Source organism: Rissa tridactyla, chromosome 24, assembly GCF_028500815.1.
Source record: "Rissa tridactyla isolate bRisTri1 chromosome 24, bRisTri1.patW.cur.20221130, whole genome shotgun sequence".
NCBI classification, from domain to species: domain Eukaryota; kingdom Metazoa; phylum Chordata; class Aves; order Charadriiformes; family Laridae; genus Rissa; species Rissa tridactyla.
Window position 1 is genome coordinate 197,337 of NC_071489.1, and position 17,359 is coordinate 214,695.

The 17,359-nt window shown below is 70.4% G+C and overlaps 2 protein-coding genes across 2 annotated transcripts; both read right to left on the minus strand.

Moving 5' to 3' along the window:
- Positions 1-1,281: 1,281 nt before the first annotated feature.
- NR4A1 (nuclear receptor subfamily 4 group A member 1) lies at positions 1,282-6,623 on the minus strand. The gene is given in 8 exon segments (XM_054183081.1): positions 1,282-1,465; positions 1,467-1,675; positions 1,792-1,970; positions 2,053-2,255; positions 2,385-2,536; positions 2,671-2,800; positions 3,062-3,867; positions 6,471-6,623. Coding segments are annotated over 7 exon segments (1,725 nt in total). The 5' UTR covers positions 3,866-3,867; positions 6,471-6,623; the 3' UTR covers positions 1,282-1,417.
- A 4,528-nt stretch (positions 6,624-11,151) lies between these two features.
- Positions 11,152-15,404, minus strand: TAMALIN (trafficking regulator and scaffold protein tamalin). Its single transcript, XM_054183086.1, has 8 exons — positions 15,273-15,404; positions 13,562-13,611; positions 13,112-13,166; positions 12,570-12,672; positions 12,387-12,480; positions 12,250-12,316; positions 12,066-12,132; positions 11,152-11,958 (listed from the first exon to the last, which is right to left on the minus strand). The coding sequence occupies exons 1-8, from the start codon at positions 15,402-15,404 to the stop codon at positions 11,537-11,539; spliced, it is 990 nt and encodes a 329-aa protein (XP_054039061.1). The 3' UTR covers positions 11,152-11,536.
- Positions 15,405-17,359: the final 1,955 nt, after the last annotated feature.

Below are 17,359 nucleotides of genomic sequence, written 5' to 3' on the forward strand. Positions count from 1 at the left end.
CCGTGGCACGGCATGGCATGGCACGGCACGGCGCAGCCATTCCTGCCCCACAGCATGGCACAGCACGGCCATTCCTGTCCCGTGGCACAGCACAGCACGGCACGGCACAGCCATTCCTGCCCCACAGCACGGCCATTCCTGCCCCACAGCATGGCACGGCTCAGTATGGCACGGCGCAGCCATTCCTGCCCCACAGCACGGCATGGCCATTACTGCCACATGATTCCTGCCCCATGGCTTGGTGTGGTTGCTCCTGCCCCACAGCCGGAGCAGAGCCATGCCGTGCCATGCCGGCAGCGCGCCCACCCCCCCCCCCCCCCATGTTGTCCCCCCCTCTGTCCCCAAGGCTCTCCCGGCCCCCCCGGCCATGGCCCCGCTGTGCGTCAGCACTCTCCCCATGGCGGGGGCGGGCGGCAGGGGGGGGGACAGAGGGGCCCTTGTTGTGTGCCGCCGCGGGGCCCCCCCCGGCCCAATGCTCAATGTGTCCCTTGTTCGGCACTGGCCCTTGGTGTCCCCATTAACATTTGCTCCGGGGCCAGGCTGTCCCCAGCAGGAGGAAGGGGACAAGCCGGGGGGACTGCACCAGTCTGGCGTGTCCTCCCCCATGCACCGGGACCCTAAGAGCCCGGCTGGGACAGGGACCCCAAACACCATCCATCTCCCCCCCCCGCCACGTTGGGGGATGGCCCTGCCGATGGCCGCATCCCCAGGGACACGGTGGGGACCCAGTCACGCTTCCCGGTTATTTTGGGGAGGATAAATCAGGCAGGCGACAGGTGCCGCCGGGGGGTGAGTGACGGTTCAAGGGCAGCGGCGAGGGCAACGTGCAGCTCTGGTGGCCCGGCTGTCCCCACCCCGGCTGTCCCCAACCCTGCCGCTCCGCCCCCCCCCCCCGCTTCCAAATCACCAGCTATTAAATATAGATGATATTACCGGGGGAAGACGCAGGAGAGAAAAGGCCCCTTTCAGTGGCTCTCAATATACGTACAAGTTTATATACAGAAACTGTCCAAAACAGGAAAAAAAAAAGAAAAAAAAAAAAAAAGAAAAAAAAATATAAAGGGGAGGGGGACGAGGCAAGCGGGGGGGGCTGGACCCCCCCTCCCTGCCCCCACGCCCCCCCCACTCTGTACAGGATCCGGCCGCTCGCTATTTACATCGGGGGCATTTTTACAGGGGAGCAGGGGAGCGCCGTGCCGGCGATGCCCCCCCCGGGGCGGGTAAAGGCACCAGGGCTGCTGCGCGTCTGCGCCCGGCACCGTGAAGGCACATGGCGGGGACCTGGGTGTCCCCAAGGAATCTGAAGGGGGGGACCCAGGCGTCGCCGGGGGTGATCCAGGCATCCCCGGGGGGGCGGGGGTGTGGGTCCCAGGCGACCCCAGGGGTGGCAGCAGCCCCCCCCCCCACCGTGGGGGACTCAGAAAGGCAGCGTGTCCATGAAGATCTTGTCGACGATGGGGGGGGGGTGGCACCAGGTCCTCCAGCTTCAGGTAGAAGATGCGCTGGAGGCCCTGGGTGCAGAGGCTGCGCAGCTCGGGCAGTTTGCCCAGCAGCTTGGAGAGGCAGCCGGGACGGCCCGGCTCGGCCCCCGCCGCCGCCACGTGGTCCTTCAGGCACCCCACGATGCGGTTCTGCAGCTCCTCCACCCGCTTCGGCTCCTTCAGCCCGTGGCGGTCTAAGGAGAGGGGGGACACACACACACACACACAGAGGCGTGAGGCCAGGGTGATGGCCGCGGCGTGGGGAGAGGGGCCAGCGGCGTGGTGACGGGGTGGGGGGGGGGTGTCTCACCTGTGATGATGACGAGGGCGGCAAGGCAGGAGAAGGAGGGGACGTCGACGCTCATGCGGTGCAGGCTCTGGGAGAACTCGAGGATGGCGTCGATCCACTCGCCGAAGCCCCGCACGCACTGCAGGCGGTGCAGCACCACCCCGTTGCAGAAGATGAGTTTCCCTTCCTCCGGCTTGGAGCTGCGGGGACAACCGTGCGTCACCCCCCCGCCCCCAGCACAGCCCGGAGCTCACCGGTATCCTGCACCGTGCCGGGGCTCACCGGTATGCCAGGCGCAGGATGAAGAGCTCGAGGAAGGCGGATTCCAGCAGCAGGTCCTGGTCCTCCTTGGGCAGCTCGGCGAAGCCCTGGATCTTCTCGGCCCACTTGCGGATGACGTCCATGGAGCCGGTGAGCAGGTCGTAAAACTGCTGCACGTCCACCGAGTCCTCCTTCTCGAACTGGCACGGCGCCGACTCCTGGAACTGCAGAGGGATGCGCTCAGGATCGGGACCTGGCGCGGCGTCGGGGAGGGCACGGGGTGGTATCGGGACGGGGTCAGGATCGGGCCCCGGCGCGGCGGCGGGGAGGGCACGGGGTGGTACCGGCCCTACCTTGGAGTAGTCGAGCTTGGTGGCGCTGGGGATGGAGTCGATGTGCGCCCGCACCAGGGAGGTGATGAGGCTGACGGGGGACGCATCCGGCGGCTGCTTGGGCTTGGAGGGCAGCCGGCCCCGCCGCCCCTTCAGGCTGTCGGTCCGGACCACTGCAGCAAGGGAGGACATGCGTTGAGCGTGTCTGTCCTCAGCCCAACCCGGCGGGCTGCGGAGAGGGAACCCCCCAACTCCTGCTGGGACACCCCCCCCCCTCCCTCCCAACCCCAGGACGGGACCCCGGTACCTTCTTTGACCATGCCAACGGCCAGGCACTTCTGGAAGCGGCAGAACTGGCAGCGGTTCCTCCGCCGCTTGTCCACTGGGCAGTCCTTGTTGGCCAGGCAGATGTACTTGGCGTTCTTCTGCACCGTGCGCTGCGGGGTGGGGGGGAAGGAGAGGCCCGAGCTCAGCCCCGGGCACCCGGCGGCCGAACAAAAGCCCTTCTGTGCTCCCCTGCCTCCCGCTCCAGCCCAGCATCCGGCTCCGCGTCCGTCGGGGGGGGGGGGGGGGCGGTTTGGGGTGTGCTCCCTGCCCTGCCCCTCCCCGGGGTGACCCACAGCATCCTTCCGCTGCCGCAGAGCATTGTGGGAATATCCCAGCAGTGAGTCCCTGGGGGGGGGGGGGTGTCCCCTTACCTTGAAGAAGCCCTTGCAGCCCTCGCAGGTGCGCACACCGTAGTGCTGGCAGGAGGCGTTGTCCCCGCAGACGGCGCAGCGTCCCTCGCCCGCCCCGGGGCTGCGGGCCTTGGCGGGGGCCAGTGCCGGCCCCTCCAGCAGCGGCGAGGCGGGAGCCAGGGGCAGCCCGGCGAAGCCCCCGGGGGAGCCCTGGGCCAGGGCGAAGGCGTCCGTGTCCAGTAGCCGTGGGTCCAGGCGGGCTGAGGGGCCCGGCTGCCCCTTCAGGGTCCCGGGGGACCCGCCGGGGCTGGGCACCGGGGGGCCGAAGGCGAAGTAGGGGGGCTGCGACCCACTGCCCTTGGCTGGCTCAGCCCAGGGCCGCCCGCCCTCGTAGTTCGGCGGGGGGGAGTACGCCCCGAAGGAGCCCTCCCAGCCCGGCGCCTGGGGCGGCTGGAAGCCCGGCGTGGCGGGCGAGGGGATGGAGCAGGGGCTGCCGTAACAGTCCGAGCCGCTGGAGGAGAGGGTCTCATCCGGCTGCCCACCGAAGGCACCGGGGTAGCAGCCGTACACCTGGAAGTCCTCCAGTTTGAAGGCGGCGGCGGCACTGGGCTGGCTGCCGGCCGGCAGCTGGTAGAGGAAGGCGTCGAACTCGCCAGCGTAGCCCTCCATGAAGGTGCTGAAGCTGGGCAGGGCGGGGGCGGCCGCCAGATCCGCTCCGGCCACCTCCATGGGGAAACGGCCACCCTCGGGGCTCAGCAGCTCGGCTGGGCAGCGCTCGCAGGGGCCGGCACCCGCCGTGCCGTACTGCGCCTGGATGCAGGGCATCTCTGTGGGGAGAGCGGGGCGTCAGTGGGGATCCCGCCGCTGCCCCCGGCCCCCCCCAGAAGATGGAGATGGGGCAAGAACCGCAGGGGCTTCCCTAGGATCCCCCCCCTCGTGCCAGAGCCGGACCCCCGGAGCCGGTGGCTGCCTGGTGGCGGCCACCGCCGTCCCCAAGAAAGGTCACGCCGCAGCCAATGGGCGCAAAGGACATTTGCCCAAAACGCTGGCTTAGCAAAGCTGGGAAAGGGAAGGAGGGAGGAATGTGGCCGGCGGATTCCCAAGCTCCGGGGCTGGCCGGGGGAAGCCAGTGCTGAACCGGGGCTCGAGGGTCCCGCTCCCCCCATGACCCATTTCGGGGCCTTTTGGAGAAGCAAAGGCAGCCGGAGCTGGCGGCTGCAGGGGGAGAGGAGCCCACCCCCTCCCGGCCCCGCAGCCCCCTGGCCCCACGGCACAGATCTGGCCCCGCATAAGACGTAACAGGAGTCCCGGGTCCAGCTGAAAGCCAAGCCAGGAGTCACCCTGATGGCAAGACGATAATGTAATTCATCTCGCAGACCTTTAAAGGTCACGCCGCCCCTGGCCCCCGGCCGCTGCAGCCCCGACATGGCACTGCTGCCAGCTCACCCGCCGGCCCCCGGCTTCCCCCGGCCAACTCCGGGCAGCTTTCGCCGATGCCCAGAAAGCCGATACCCGCCCGGGGAGCCAGGTTTAAAAATACCCAGCATGGGTCCAGCCTTGGCACCCACCGGGTGGCACGGGCCCCCAGCCCACTCCCAGTGCCCCAGTGGGGTTTGTGCCCATCCACTGGGCACCAGGGCTGTGCCGGGCTCAGCCGGTGGGTTCAGAGGGGAGGGTGACCCCCCAGCTGCCTCCTGTCCCTGCATACGGCCCGGGGGGGGGCATGACGCCGTGCCGGGGACATGGCAGCAGGGGACTCCGGCTCTGCCGGCGGCAGCTTTCCCCGCCGGCATGCAAATCCCGGCTGCAAATCGCCGGCCTGGCTATGCAAAGCCTCGACCTGTCCTGCCACCCCGGCGCGGGGTTTGCCTGGCAGCAGCGGGCAGCGCCCGGCACCGTCGCCGCTTCCTTATTCAAATGCTTTTGCCCTCGCCCGCCCGCTCGCTGGTGGCGTTTGGGGTCCCCCCTGCCCTGAACCCCCCCCTGCCCGGGGGGAACCAGGCACAAATTCCTGCGGCTGCCCCCGCGCTGCCCACGGGTAGTAGTTGCAGATTCCTCGTTTGGGGAGCGCAGGCAGCTGCCCGTGCCCAGGGCCGGAGGCCGCTGCCCATGCGGGCTGGTGGCAGCCCCTGGCACCGGGCCCTGGGCAGCGGGTGGGCGAGAGCAGCCGGCAGTGCCGGGGGGGGTAACGCTGCCCACCTCCCTGCCGGCACCTGCTGCCCTGCCCTGCCAAAACGCAGCCGCTGCCAGGCCTCTGTGGGCAGCGGGGGGGCTTGCCTGCACTTTCCTGCCTGCACGGCCATGGCAGTGCCCCCACTGCTGCCTGCACTGCAATGTCCCTGCTGCTGCCTGCACTTTCCTGCCCGCACTTTCCTGCCTGCTCCAGCTCCGCAGCTCCTCTGCTCAGGGCTCCGGGGGTGGTGCCTGGTTTGGGGGTGGCTCTGCCCCCCACAGCCCCTGGGCGTCGGGGCTCTCCCTGGCTGCAGCCGGATCCGGCGGAGGGGGGGGGGTCGGGACCGGGGACCAGCTCAGCCCCGGCTCCGCAGCCCGACACAGCCCGGGGGCAGCCCCGACAAACGGTTCCCGGTCCCGCACGGCTCATCCCGGAGCCCGGGCATCGCGCTCGTCCCGGGACACCCAGGACCGGGACCCCTCGCTCTGCCGGCCCCCGCCCGGTGTGCCTCCCCTCCCCGCTTCTCCCCGGTGCCACCGGGTAGCCCCGAGGGTCAGCCCCGCACGGCGCTCACAGCCCGGTCCCTTCCACCGGGACACCCGACTCTCCCCGGTGGCACCAGGGCTTGCCGGGACTCGTGTGTCCTTCGGACACGTGAGCCCGGCTCCGCCCGGTACCACCGGGACACCCGACCCCGTGCACCTTGCAAGACGCCCACGGCCCCGAGCCCCCGGTGTCACCGGGACATCCGAATCAACTCCCTGAGTGCCACCCGGGAAGCGCGACCCCTTGCACTTTGCAGGACGCCCGCCGCTCTGAGCCCCCGGTGCCACCGGGAACCCCGACCCCAGCTCTCCCCGGTGCCGCCCGGGATACCCGAACTGGTTCTCCCCTCTTCCAACCGGGACGCCCGACCCCATGTACCTTGTGCAGGACGCCCGCCGCCACTCGCTCCCGGTGCCACCGCGACACCCGAACCGACTCGCCCCGGTGTCACAGGGACACCCGGACTGGCTCCCCCTCGGTGTCACCCGAGACGCCCGACACCGTGCACCTCCCGGCGTTCGCACCCCCGGTCCCCGGTACCACCGGGACACCCGACCCAACTCCTCCCGCTGTCACGGGGCCACCCCACCGGGCTCGCCCCGCTGCCACCCGGGACCCCCGACCCCGTGCCCCTCCCGCTGCGCGCAACGCGGGGACATCCCGCCCCCGCGCTGCCCCCCGCCCGCTCCCCGCCTCCCGCTGCCGCCGTACCCGGGTTGCCGGCGCGGCGGTGCTGGGTCCCCGCTCCGGTCGCCGCTCTGGTCCCCGCTCCGCCGGGCTCCGGCTCCGCCACTACTTTCTCTTAAGCGCTCGGTGACGCGCGGGGCGGCGCGCAGGCCCGTGACGCACGGCGGCGCCGTAGAAGGCGCGGGGGGGCGGTTCCGGCGGGGGCGCGGCCGTGACGCACGCGGGGTTCCATTGACGCAACCGCGGCGCCCGCGCTAAAAATACCCGCGCGGCTCCGGCTAAAAATAGTGCGGGCGCCCCCCGGCCCCCCTCCCCCCCCCCCGGGGCTCCCGGGGCCGCCGGCGGAGGGAGGGGGGGGGGGAAGGCGGGGGCGGGAGGCCCCGGTGTCGGCAGCGGGACGAGCGGCGAGACGGGACGGGCAGGGGCGGCAGCGGGGCCCGGGGCCCTCCGGGGGCCGGTATCCCCGGGGCGGGTACCCCGGTGTCTCCTCGGTGCCGCCGTACCCCGGTGTCTCCATCCCCGGTGCTGCCCCCTTGGTGCGGGTATCTCTGGTGTCGTTATGCCCGGTGTCCCCTCGGTGTCCCCATCCCCGATGCCCCCTTGGTGCGGGTATCTCCGGTGCCCCCTTCCCTGGTGTCCCCTCGGTGCCGGTATCGCCCATGCCGTTATCCCTGGCGCACACTCGGTGCCGGTGTCTCCGCTGCCCCCATCCCCGGTGCCCCCTCAGTGCCGGTATCTCCGGTGCCGTTATCCCCGGCGCTCCCTCGGTGCCCCCATCGCTGGTGCCCCCATGCCCGGTGTCCCCTCGGTGCCGGTATCTCCGGCACCCCCATCCTCGGTGCCCTTTCGGTGCCGTTATCCCCGGCGTCCCCTCGGTGCCCCCATCCCCGGTGCCCCCATCCGCGGTATCTCCGATGCCGTTATCCCCGGCGTCCCCTCAGTGCTCCCATCCCCTCTGTCCCCTCGTTGCCGGTATCTCCGGTACCCCCATCCTCGGTGCCCTTCCGGTGCCGTTATCCCCGGCGCCCCCTCAGTGCTGGCATCCCTTTCCCCCTGTCCCCGGTGCCGCTATCCCCGGTGCTCTCCCGTATCCCCGGCGCCGCTATGCCGGTATCTTCGGTGCTCAGCGTCCCCGGTACCCCCGCTGACCTCCTGCCCGGTGCCCGGGTGCGGGACACCGCGTGTCCCGTCGCCCCCCCCGCCCCAGCCCGGTCCCGGCGGGGAGACCCTGGCCGGGGCGATGGAAAGAGCGGCGGCTGCTGGCGGGCGCCCAGCGCCGGGAACGGCGCCCGCGGGCTGGAAAGATGAGCTCAGCCCGTGCGGGGACGGCGGGAGGGCGAGGGAGGGGCGAGGAGGGACCCGGTAACCCCCTCCCCCCGGTTCCCGCCGGTACCCGCTCCCGGGGGCGAACCGGGGGTCCTGGGGGACACGGCCCGCCTGGTCACTGAGGGAAGGGGCGTTAGTGCCACCCCCGTTAGTGTAACCCTCGTTACTGCCACCAGCGATGCCACCAGCAACGAACCCCCCTGTTAGTGCCACCCCCGTTAGTGCCACCAGCGATGTCCCCCCCGTTAGTGCCACCCCCGTTAGTGCCACCCCCGTTAGTGCCACCAGCGATGTGCCCCCCGTTAGTGCCACCCCCGTTAGTGCCACCAGCAATGTCCCCCCTGTTAGTGCCACCCCCGTTAGTGCCACCAGCGATGTCCCCCCCGTTAGTGCCACCCCCGTTAGTGCCACCAGCGATGTGCCCCCCGTTAGTGCCACCCCCATTAGTGCCACCAGCAATGAAACCCCCTGTTAGTGCCACCCCTGTTAGTGCCACCAGCGATGTCCCCCCTGTTAGCGCCACCCCCGTTAGTGCTACCAGCGATGCCACCATCAATGCCCCCCCGTTAGTGCCACCCCCGTTAGTGCCACCAGCGATGCCACCATCAATGCCCCCCCGTTAGTGCCACCAGCGACACCCCCCCCGTTAGCGCCACTCCCGTTAGTGCCACCAGCGATGCCGCCAGCAATGTCCCCCCCGTTAGCACCACCTCGTTTGTGCCCCCAGTGATGCCAGCCTCCGGCAATGCCCCCCCCGTTGGTGCCAGCCCTTTACAATGCCACCAGCGATGCCACCAGCAATGTCCCCTCCCTTTGGTGCCACCTCCATACTGCCACCAGCAATGCTTCCCCTTAGTGCCTCCCCCTTAGTGCCCCGGCGATGCCAGCCTTCGGCGATGCCACCCCCGCTAATGCCAGGTCCCCCCCTTTAGTGTCATCCCCATTAGTGCCACAAGCAATATCCCCCCCCCCCTCGTTAGTAACCCCCCGTTTTTGCCCCCAGCGATGCCAGCCTTCGGCGATGCCACCCCCGTTAGCGCCAGCCCTTTGCCGTGCCACCAGCGATGCCACCAGCAATGTCCCCCCCCCGTTAGTGCCACCCCCATTAGTGCCACTTCCACTAGTGCCACCCCAGCAGCGTCCCCCGCCGTGGCAGAGCCCCCCGGCACGGCCCCGCGGGGGGAGCGGAGCAGCCCTCGGGCCGGGGGGCCCGTGTCGGGCTCCGGCCCATCCCCGAGGCTTCGGGGCGGCTCGGCGGGGCTGGGCCCGGGGAAGAGCTGCCGGGACCCCCGGCGCTGGGACCGTGCCCGGCTTCCCGGGACGCCCCCCCGGCCCCGCCAGGAGCGGCGAGGGGGGAAGCCTGTCACCCGCGGATACCGGGGGGGCACGGCGCCGGCAGCCGGGGGGGTCCCGCGGGTGACGGGCCGTGGCCGCCCCCTCCCGCCGCCCGTTACCTCGCTCCGTCCCCGGGTCCCGCCGCCGCGCGGCCCCGCGCGCCGCCCGCCCCAGCCGGGGCCCCCATGACGTCACACCTGGCCGCTGACGTCGCCGGGATCCCGCGGCGTCACCGGGGCCGCCCCCGCGGGGATCCCCCGCGCTCGGCCGGGCCTCGCCGGGGTCCCCGCACCCCACCAGCGGCGCCGCCGGTACCGGCGCTCGGCCCGGGGGGCAAACCGGGAGCTGCAGCCGGTGCCGGCCCCATGCTGGGGGGCATAGCCGGTGCAAACGGGGGGGGCACAGCCGGTGAGAGCCCGGGGGTACGGCCAGGAGTCCCTGGGACACGGCCAGGCCGGGGGTCCCGGAGCCAATGGGGGTCCCGAAGCCACTGGGGTCACGGAGTGTGGCCAGCAGCAGCCCCCTCGCACCCCTCACTCGGTGGCCGAGCTGGTGGTGGCACTGCTGGTGGCAGGAGGGTGATGCCAGCAGCCCCTGCACCCGGGATTAGCTGTACCCCAGCTCCGGGGGAGGAAACCCGAGCCCGTCACCCCAGCAAGGCCACGGGGATGCGTGGGGGGAGCCCTGGCTCACGCTGGCCCTGGGGCGATGGATCCACCTCAACACCCCAGTGGGGACACGGGGACACAGTGGCTGCCAGCCAACCCTTCCTGCTGCCCCCAGGGCCTATGCAGCCGGGGCTGGGGTGGGCGTCGGGGGTTCACAGAGTGCCCACGGGCCGGGTGGGTGTCGGAGATCGCAGGGTACCCACAGCCGGGGCTTGGTCCCTGCTCCGGGCCTATATTTGTGGGTAATGACAGGCTGCTCTGGGGCGTTCCCGGGCCGTCCCCAGCAGCCGCGGCCCCACCAGCGTCGCCCGGCTCAGCCGGTGCCACGCGTGACCCCGGCATCCAGCCCATGGCACACGCAGCACCCGGTTGGGGCTAAAAAAAGCTCCGCGTGGGGTGGCAGCTGCTGCGGGGGGTGGGGGGGGAAGGGGTGGGTGTCCCGTGACGGGGACAGGGTGCCCCAACACTGGCAGCGCGCGGGCGGGTGCCGCGAGCGTGGCCCTGTGAGCCAGACCATAAATGTCCAAGTGCGGAGCCGTCCTGGAACAGGGACAAGGCAGGAGAGCGGCGGGGAGCTGGCACACCCCCCCCCCCGCGCACGTGTGCGCACACACAGCCCTGCAGCACACACGTGTACACCCCACACCCCCCCCAAAACCTCCTGCAGACACCCCCTGGGGTCCCGAGGGGCTGAGACCCACGGGGGCCTGGCTGTGGGGTGCAGCTCAGAGCTGAGGCTCCCTCAACACGCAACAGCCCGGCTGGGGACAGTCACAAGTGACAGGGGAAACTGAGGCACGGAGCCCATGGCAGAGGGCTCTCCAGGCCTGCACAGCAGGCTTGTGCAAGGTGATCCCTGTGCAAGGGAATCCTCGAGCGAGGACACCCCTGTGGGTGCTCGCTGCAGCACCTGGGGGGGGACTCGGTGCCCCCCAAGGCCTCTGGATGCTGCTTCGGTGGGGCTGGGGGACAAGGGGGTGAGGGGGGACCCCGGTGCCCGCCCCACTCCCCGCAGGCACCCCGTCCCCGCGGGCGGAAGGGCTCGGGGTGGGACCAGCTTCCCGCCGGCTGCTGGAGGAAGCGGGGCAGGAAGGGCCTGGCCGGGGCCCTGCAGTGCCGGGACGCGACCCACGGCACCGGGGGCTGCCGCGGGTGGGGGGACGGGGGGGCAGGTCCCTGGGAGCCCACGCAGGGTCCAAGGTGACACCGGCCACCTTTCTGCCTGGAGCTTGGCCGGCCAGCGGGAGGGCGAAGGGGGCAAGCGTGGGGGGCTGCAGACCCATGGGCTCCCCAAAGGACATGTTCCCCCCGCCCCAGCCAGCCTGTCCCCGTCCCCTCGGGGCTCTGTCCCCCCCCCAGTCACAGCCACACACCGCTGCAAAAAGTCTCTGTATTGGCGAGCGCCGAGCGTACCGGCGCAGTACAAAAGCCCCCGGGGCAGGGGGAGGGCAGGAGGCCTGTGGCCCCCCCCCGAGCCAGGGGTGGGATGCAGGGCCTCCCCCCGTGCCCCCCAGCAAGGAGGGCACCGATTCCTGAGATGAGCGGTGGCTTCTGGAGCCGCCTCGGGGAGGGTCCCACATCTGCCCCTCGGTGCCACGACCCTCATGTCCTGGGTCGGGGAGGGGGGCCGTCCTGGGACCCCCGGGGCCGACCCCGAGCTCCTTCCAGCGGCCCCCGGGGAGGGAGTTGGGGGGGGGGGGGGGCACGGAGCCCCTTGCAATAAATAAATAAATAGGTCTGGGGGGGCGGCGGCGGCCCTGGCTAGAGGTGACTCTCCTCCTCCTCCAGCGCCCGGTTCAGTCCCGGGATGAACTTGAGCAGCCGCCGGCGGAAGCTGCTGTGTCGCCCCTTGCGGGGGGCGGCCGCCCCCTCCCCGGGGTCTCCGGTCCGGCCCCACAACCGCCCCGCCGCCCCCGGGCCCCCCCCGCACTTGAGGCTGGCGCTGCGGGTCAGGGCCGGCCGGGGGCGCGGCGGGGGGGGAGTGGGACCCCCGCCGTCCTTGTCGCCGTCCTTGTCGCCGTCCAGCGAGTCGGCGGAGGCGAAGAGGCAGGTCTGGTAGAGGGAGTCGTCGCTGCCACAGGCGCTGGGGCGGGGGGAGCCGCCGGGCAGCCCCCCCTCACCCTGTAGGCACGAGCGGATCGACTCCAGCGTGTCGTAGATGCTGGGGTCCTTGGCCACCACCCCTGATGGGGACACGGAGGGGGGAGGGGGAGCCGGGGGAGGTCAGGGGGGGGGGCCGGGGGGGTGCCCCACAGCTTACCCCAATCCCCCCCCCCCGGCCCCCACTCACCCCGCACCAGCCGCTGCTCCTGCACCATCAGCGAGCGGTACTCCCCCCACTTCTCGTACAGCGTTTGCTGTGGGGAAGCGGAGGGGGGGTGAGGCACCCGTGGGGGGGTCCCCAGCACCCCCTCCCTCCCAACATCCACACATTCCCCCCCCCCCCTCCCCCCGCCCCAGCAGCCACCCCTCACCTTCAGGTACTGCAGCCGGGCCTCCAGCTCTGCCCTCCGGATGGACGTCCCATAGAGTGTGTCGAGCCTGTGGGGCAGCAGCCATCAGTGTAGGGGCCAGGGGCCACCCAGGACCCCCCCACGTCCCCCCAGCTCACCGGAGCACGTTGCCCGAGCTCTTGATGATCTCCACGATCTCGCGGTGCCGGACGCCCTCCACGTTCAGCCCGTTCACCCCCGTGATCGTGTCCCCTACAGTGCAGGGGGTGGGGGGGACGGGCTCAGGGATGCTGGTCCCCGCTGTTGGGGCCCCCCCGGCCACCCCCCGGGGATGCGCTCACCGGCCTTGAGTCCTGCCGCCTCGGCCGGGCTCCCACCGTGCACCCGGCACACGAAGGTGAACATCTCCACGCTGTTCCTGTCCTGGTGGTGCAGCCCGTAGGTCTGAAATGGGGCAGGGGGGGCGGTGAGGGGCGCAGGGACCCCCCGACCCCCGGCGTGCTCCCCAGGCAGCAGCCATCAGGTGGCAATTGCAGTATTTAATTGCTGCCGGGTGATGTGGGGCAGCACCCCAGCCCCGGCAAGGGGGGGTGGGGTGGGGGTGTCTCGCCCCAGATGACTGCGCCCCAAGCGGGGCCCCCCCGGCCACCCCTGCCGTCACAGCTGGGGGTGGCTTCGGTAACCAGGCAGCCCCGTCAGCACTAAAAATAAACCCTGGCTCAGAAACAATTTAAAAATACCTTCGATGCAAAGCAAGGTGCGGGCTGGAAGGGTGGGGAGCGTGGCATGGCACGGCACGGCACAGCGTGGCACATGGCACATGGCACGGCATGGCACAGCGTGGCACATGGCACGGCACGGCACAACATGGCATGGCACCCACCTGGATCTCGAAGCCAAAGGTCTCTTCCGCCGCCTTCTCCAGCGTCACCACCCTCCTGGGGGACAGGGGGATGAGGGACAGGGCAGAGACCCCAGTAGCCCCCACCCCGACTCAACCCCCAGGACCTCGGGCACGTCTCCGCCAAAAGGTGGCAGAGGGGTTTGGGTTTTCCCTGCGCTGGGCAGGACCCCACGGATGGGACTCCCCTCCCTGGGACGGGCACCCCCCCAGGTTGCAGCCTGTCCCGTGAGTGCTGGGCAGGGTCCCCCAGGGAGCTGGGTCCCCGTCGCTGCTCTCACCTGCCTCAGTTTCCCCAGTGAAATCACCCCCATTTCCCACCCCTGTGGAGCATCCAGAGCAGCATCCCAGGGCCGAGCCCCGACCCGCTGGGACATGGACCCCAGCCCCCTCCCTGTGTGTCCTCCCCCTGTCCCAGACCCCCGTCCCTACCTGTGCTCCTCCGGGGACTGGCTTGGGGACGCCCGCCTGAGCCCCGCACCCTGCAGCAGAGGGAGAGCCATCAGCGGGGGACACTGTCCTGGGGCACATCCCCCTGCCACCCCCCTCTGGCGACAGCCGAAACGGGGCATCCCACCAGGACCCCACCGAACCCCCGGGGAGCACCGTGCCAAGCTGGCACCGAATCAGCACCAGGGTGCACCCACTGCCCTGCGGCCCCCCCAGATGGGCCGGGCATAAGGAGGCTTTTATCGGCGCTCAAAGCCACCCTCACATCTGCTCCGCGCTCGCCCCACGCTTTGACGTCACCCCGCACCGCACCCCACCCCACGCCACGCTCCAGGGGGGCCCTGGGCACAGAGGGGCCCTGTTGTGGTCACACAAAGTCGAGTTTTTTTCATGCAAAATTCCCCCCCTTCGGCCCAGACAATGTCCCTGTTGTGGAGGGTGCGGAGGCGTGGGCGGGCGGAGGGACCGGCTGGGCATGGCAGGACCCTCGCCGCAGGGCAGGAGGTGGCAGGGCTGTCCCCAAATGCCCCTCCATGTGCGGCTGCTGGGCTCCGGCAGCCCTGGCGCAGCGTGGCCAGCGTCACCAGGAGCTGTGCCTCAAGAGCGGCACATGGCTCATCCTCGGGGGTGGCCAGGTGCCACCGGCTCCCCCTGCCCTGTGCCACACGGGTGTCACCAGCCCCGTGGCTGGCCGTCCTGAATGCATCCGCAGACATTTAAGTGCAAAACCACCAGAATCGGACACATTCACCACAGGGAAAGTTGCCGCTCGTCACGTCGGGCCCCCACGTCACCCCAGTGATGGGGAGGTGACGCGGGACGCCCCAGCCCCCTTGGGGACATCTCCGGTGGTGGCCTCGGCCAGCGAGCGGGAGCCAGGCCGCTGCACGTGACCCGGCCTGCGCCAGCACGGCCGCGAGAGCCACTTCTGCTCCGGATGTCGGCTCCGCTCTCGCTTCCCCCCGACGCTCAGGAAGCGCCGCGGGGACGGAGGGGGGTGTCGGGGCGGTGACAGCCCCAGCGCCACCAGAGAGGGGCTTTCCCAGGGACACGGTGGCAGATGGTCCTGGGTCCCACCAAACCAGACCCTGGGCGCCCTGCGCCCCATCCCCTGCCCTCCCCATGGGGCAGAGCCCAGGGCGCCGCGGGGACACGCCTGTCCCGGTGACATGGCCACATACGCCAGGGTGGGGGCCTGTCCCTGCGCCCCAAAGGCTGCAGAGCAGGACGTGGGGAGGAGCCGGGACAGGGCATGGGGCTCGTGGGGGCCACTGGGTCAGGGTGGGGGCACAGGGAAGATAGTGGGGCAGGACGTGACGCTCGGGGGGACAGCACTGGAGTGGGATGGGGACACTGGGAAGGTGTTGGCGCACGACATAAGGCTGGGGGGGGGATGGTGGTGTCACCGGGACAGGATGGGGACACGGGGTAAGGTGTGGGGGGGGGTGGGGGGAGCATCGGGGCAGGACAGAGACACAGGGAAAAGGTCGCGGGGCGGGGGGGGGAAGAACCGGGGCAGGACAAGACCCCAGGAGAAGCCGCCGGGGCAGCCCCGCAGGGTGCAGGCACCGGTGGCCGCGCGGGACGGCGCCACCCCCCATCCACGGTGCCCCGGTGTGTCCCCCCCACCCCGCACCCCGGTGCTGACAGCGGCGCCGGGTCCCGGAGACCAGCGGGGAGCGGGCAGCCCTACCTTGCGCACCCGGGGCAGGGTGCCGCCGGCGGCCGCCAGCGCCCGGTAGAGCTCGGCGGGTGCCGGTCGCTCCGGGGCCGCCGCCGCATCCTCCTCCCGCGGCCGGAGCCGCCGCAGCCGCCGCAGGGTCATGGCCGGGCCGGGCCGCCCCGCGCGCCGCTATATCAGCCCGCGGGGGGCGGGGCCAGCTCTCGCCACGCCCCCTCCCATGAGAACACGCCCCTTTCCCGAGCAAACCACGCCCCTTCTGGTGCCAGGTCACTCCCCCAACGTAAGCCACGCCCCCGCACTAAGCCACGCCCCCAACCCCCTGCCCTGGCGCGGGGACGATGCTGGGGACAGCGGGGACGGGGGGCGGCGGGGGGTGTCAGGGGTGTCACCGCCCCGGGGATCACCATGGGGATGACAATGGGACTGTGCGGGTGTGGGGGGGGTGTGTGTGTGTCAAGGATGATAATGGGACAGGGTGGGGGGGGTGTCAGAGCGTCACCACGGGGTGTCACCGCCCCGGGGATCGTCTCGGGGGTGATAATGGGACGGTGCAGGGAGGAAGGGGGGGCGTCACCACCCTGGGGATGGTCTTGAGGACGATAATAATGGGCTGGTGCATGGGGCGGGTCAGGGGTGTCCCTGCCCCATTGATCACCTTGGGGATGATAACGGGACAGTGGTGGTGGTGGGGCGGGTCCGGGGTGTCACCGTGGGGTGCCACTGCCCCAGGGAGCGCCCCAGGGATGATAACAGGAGGAAGGGGAGGGTTTCCCGGGGGCAGGAGCGATGCCGCTCCCAGCAGCTGTCTTGCTCCCCAGGACGAGACCCACCACCGCGGCCACATTTGGGGCTCAGTTCAAGGCTGGAGCCGGAGCCCCGGGCCGAGCCTCCAGCCTGGCAGACGGAAGATTTAAACCGCTCCCCAGGAGCTTTGCCAGTGCCAGGGCCCCGGGAAGAACAATTCCCGGAGGCAGGAATGGGACAGGGCTCTGGGCAGCCCCTTGCATTACACCCAGAGGTAGCAGGAATTTTCCAGCTGGAATTAAGGGTTTTGCCCAGATGTTTATTTAAAATTTGCCAAAAAAAATAATAAATCAGTTTGTGACAGTCCCGCTGGCGTTACAGCCCAGCCACCCGGCCAGGGGCTGGCCAGGAGCACCGGGCAGCTCCCGGAGCCGGGCTGCTCCCGCTTGGAAGCGTTTGGGAAAGGCCAGGATCGAGCCCACCACGCCGTCACCCTTCATCAGGGAGCAAAGAGGAACGTCCCATCCCTCTCCCCAAACCTGGCAGCCCAGGGAATGACGCGGACGAAGCCATCCCAGCCCCATTTTCCCACCACATTTCCTACAAGAGGAGTAATAAAGACAATTTTTTTGCTTTAAAAACCAAAAAGCATCCTCTCACCTCACCCGCCGTCTCAGCTTCCACGCCAGGGTCAGAGCGTGGGGGGCCGCGGCAGGAGCTGCAGACAAAGCTGGGAGCGAGGGGGGGGGATGAGCCCAGATGGCGGTTCCCCCGCCCCGAGTCTGAGCCCAGGGGGACCCCGGATTTTCCCCTTGATCCGCTCACAAGATGCTCGTTCACGGGAGGCTCTAATTAGGGAGAATTAGCGGGGGCAGCTTGCACAGAACCGAGCAAACAGGATTTTATGGGGCTGCTGGGCGGTTTGGACCAAAATTCACCCTTCTTCGGAGCTGCGGCTCCGTGCGCAGAGAGCGGGGGGACGCCAGGGGGGACAGGGGCACTGTGGGGACCTGCCCCCCACACCCCGTCCTGCTGCAGTGACCGACCCACAGCAGGGGTGGGGGGGAAAAGACCTGATTTTGGCTGCTGGTCCCTGCGTTGGCTGGAAATCCCTCCGCTGTGTCCTCCTCTCCCCTCTGCTGGGATCACGGCCTCTCCCGAGTACACCATCGCCACTAACAAGGGGAATATTCAACGTTAAGATCTGCTGAAGAGGATTCCCGGGGAGATGAATGCAGGGAATGAGACACCCCCCCCCCCTCCCCCAGACGCTTCTCTGGGGCTGGGGGGAGTATAAGCTTGGGCAGGCCTCGGCACTCGGTTCCTACCCCCCTACGCCACGGCTAACCCTT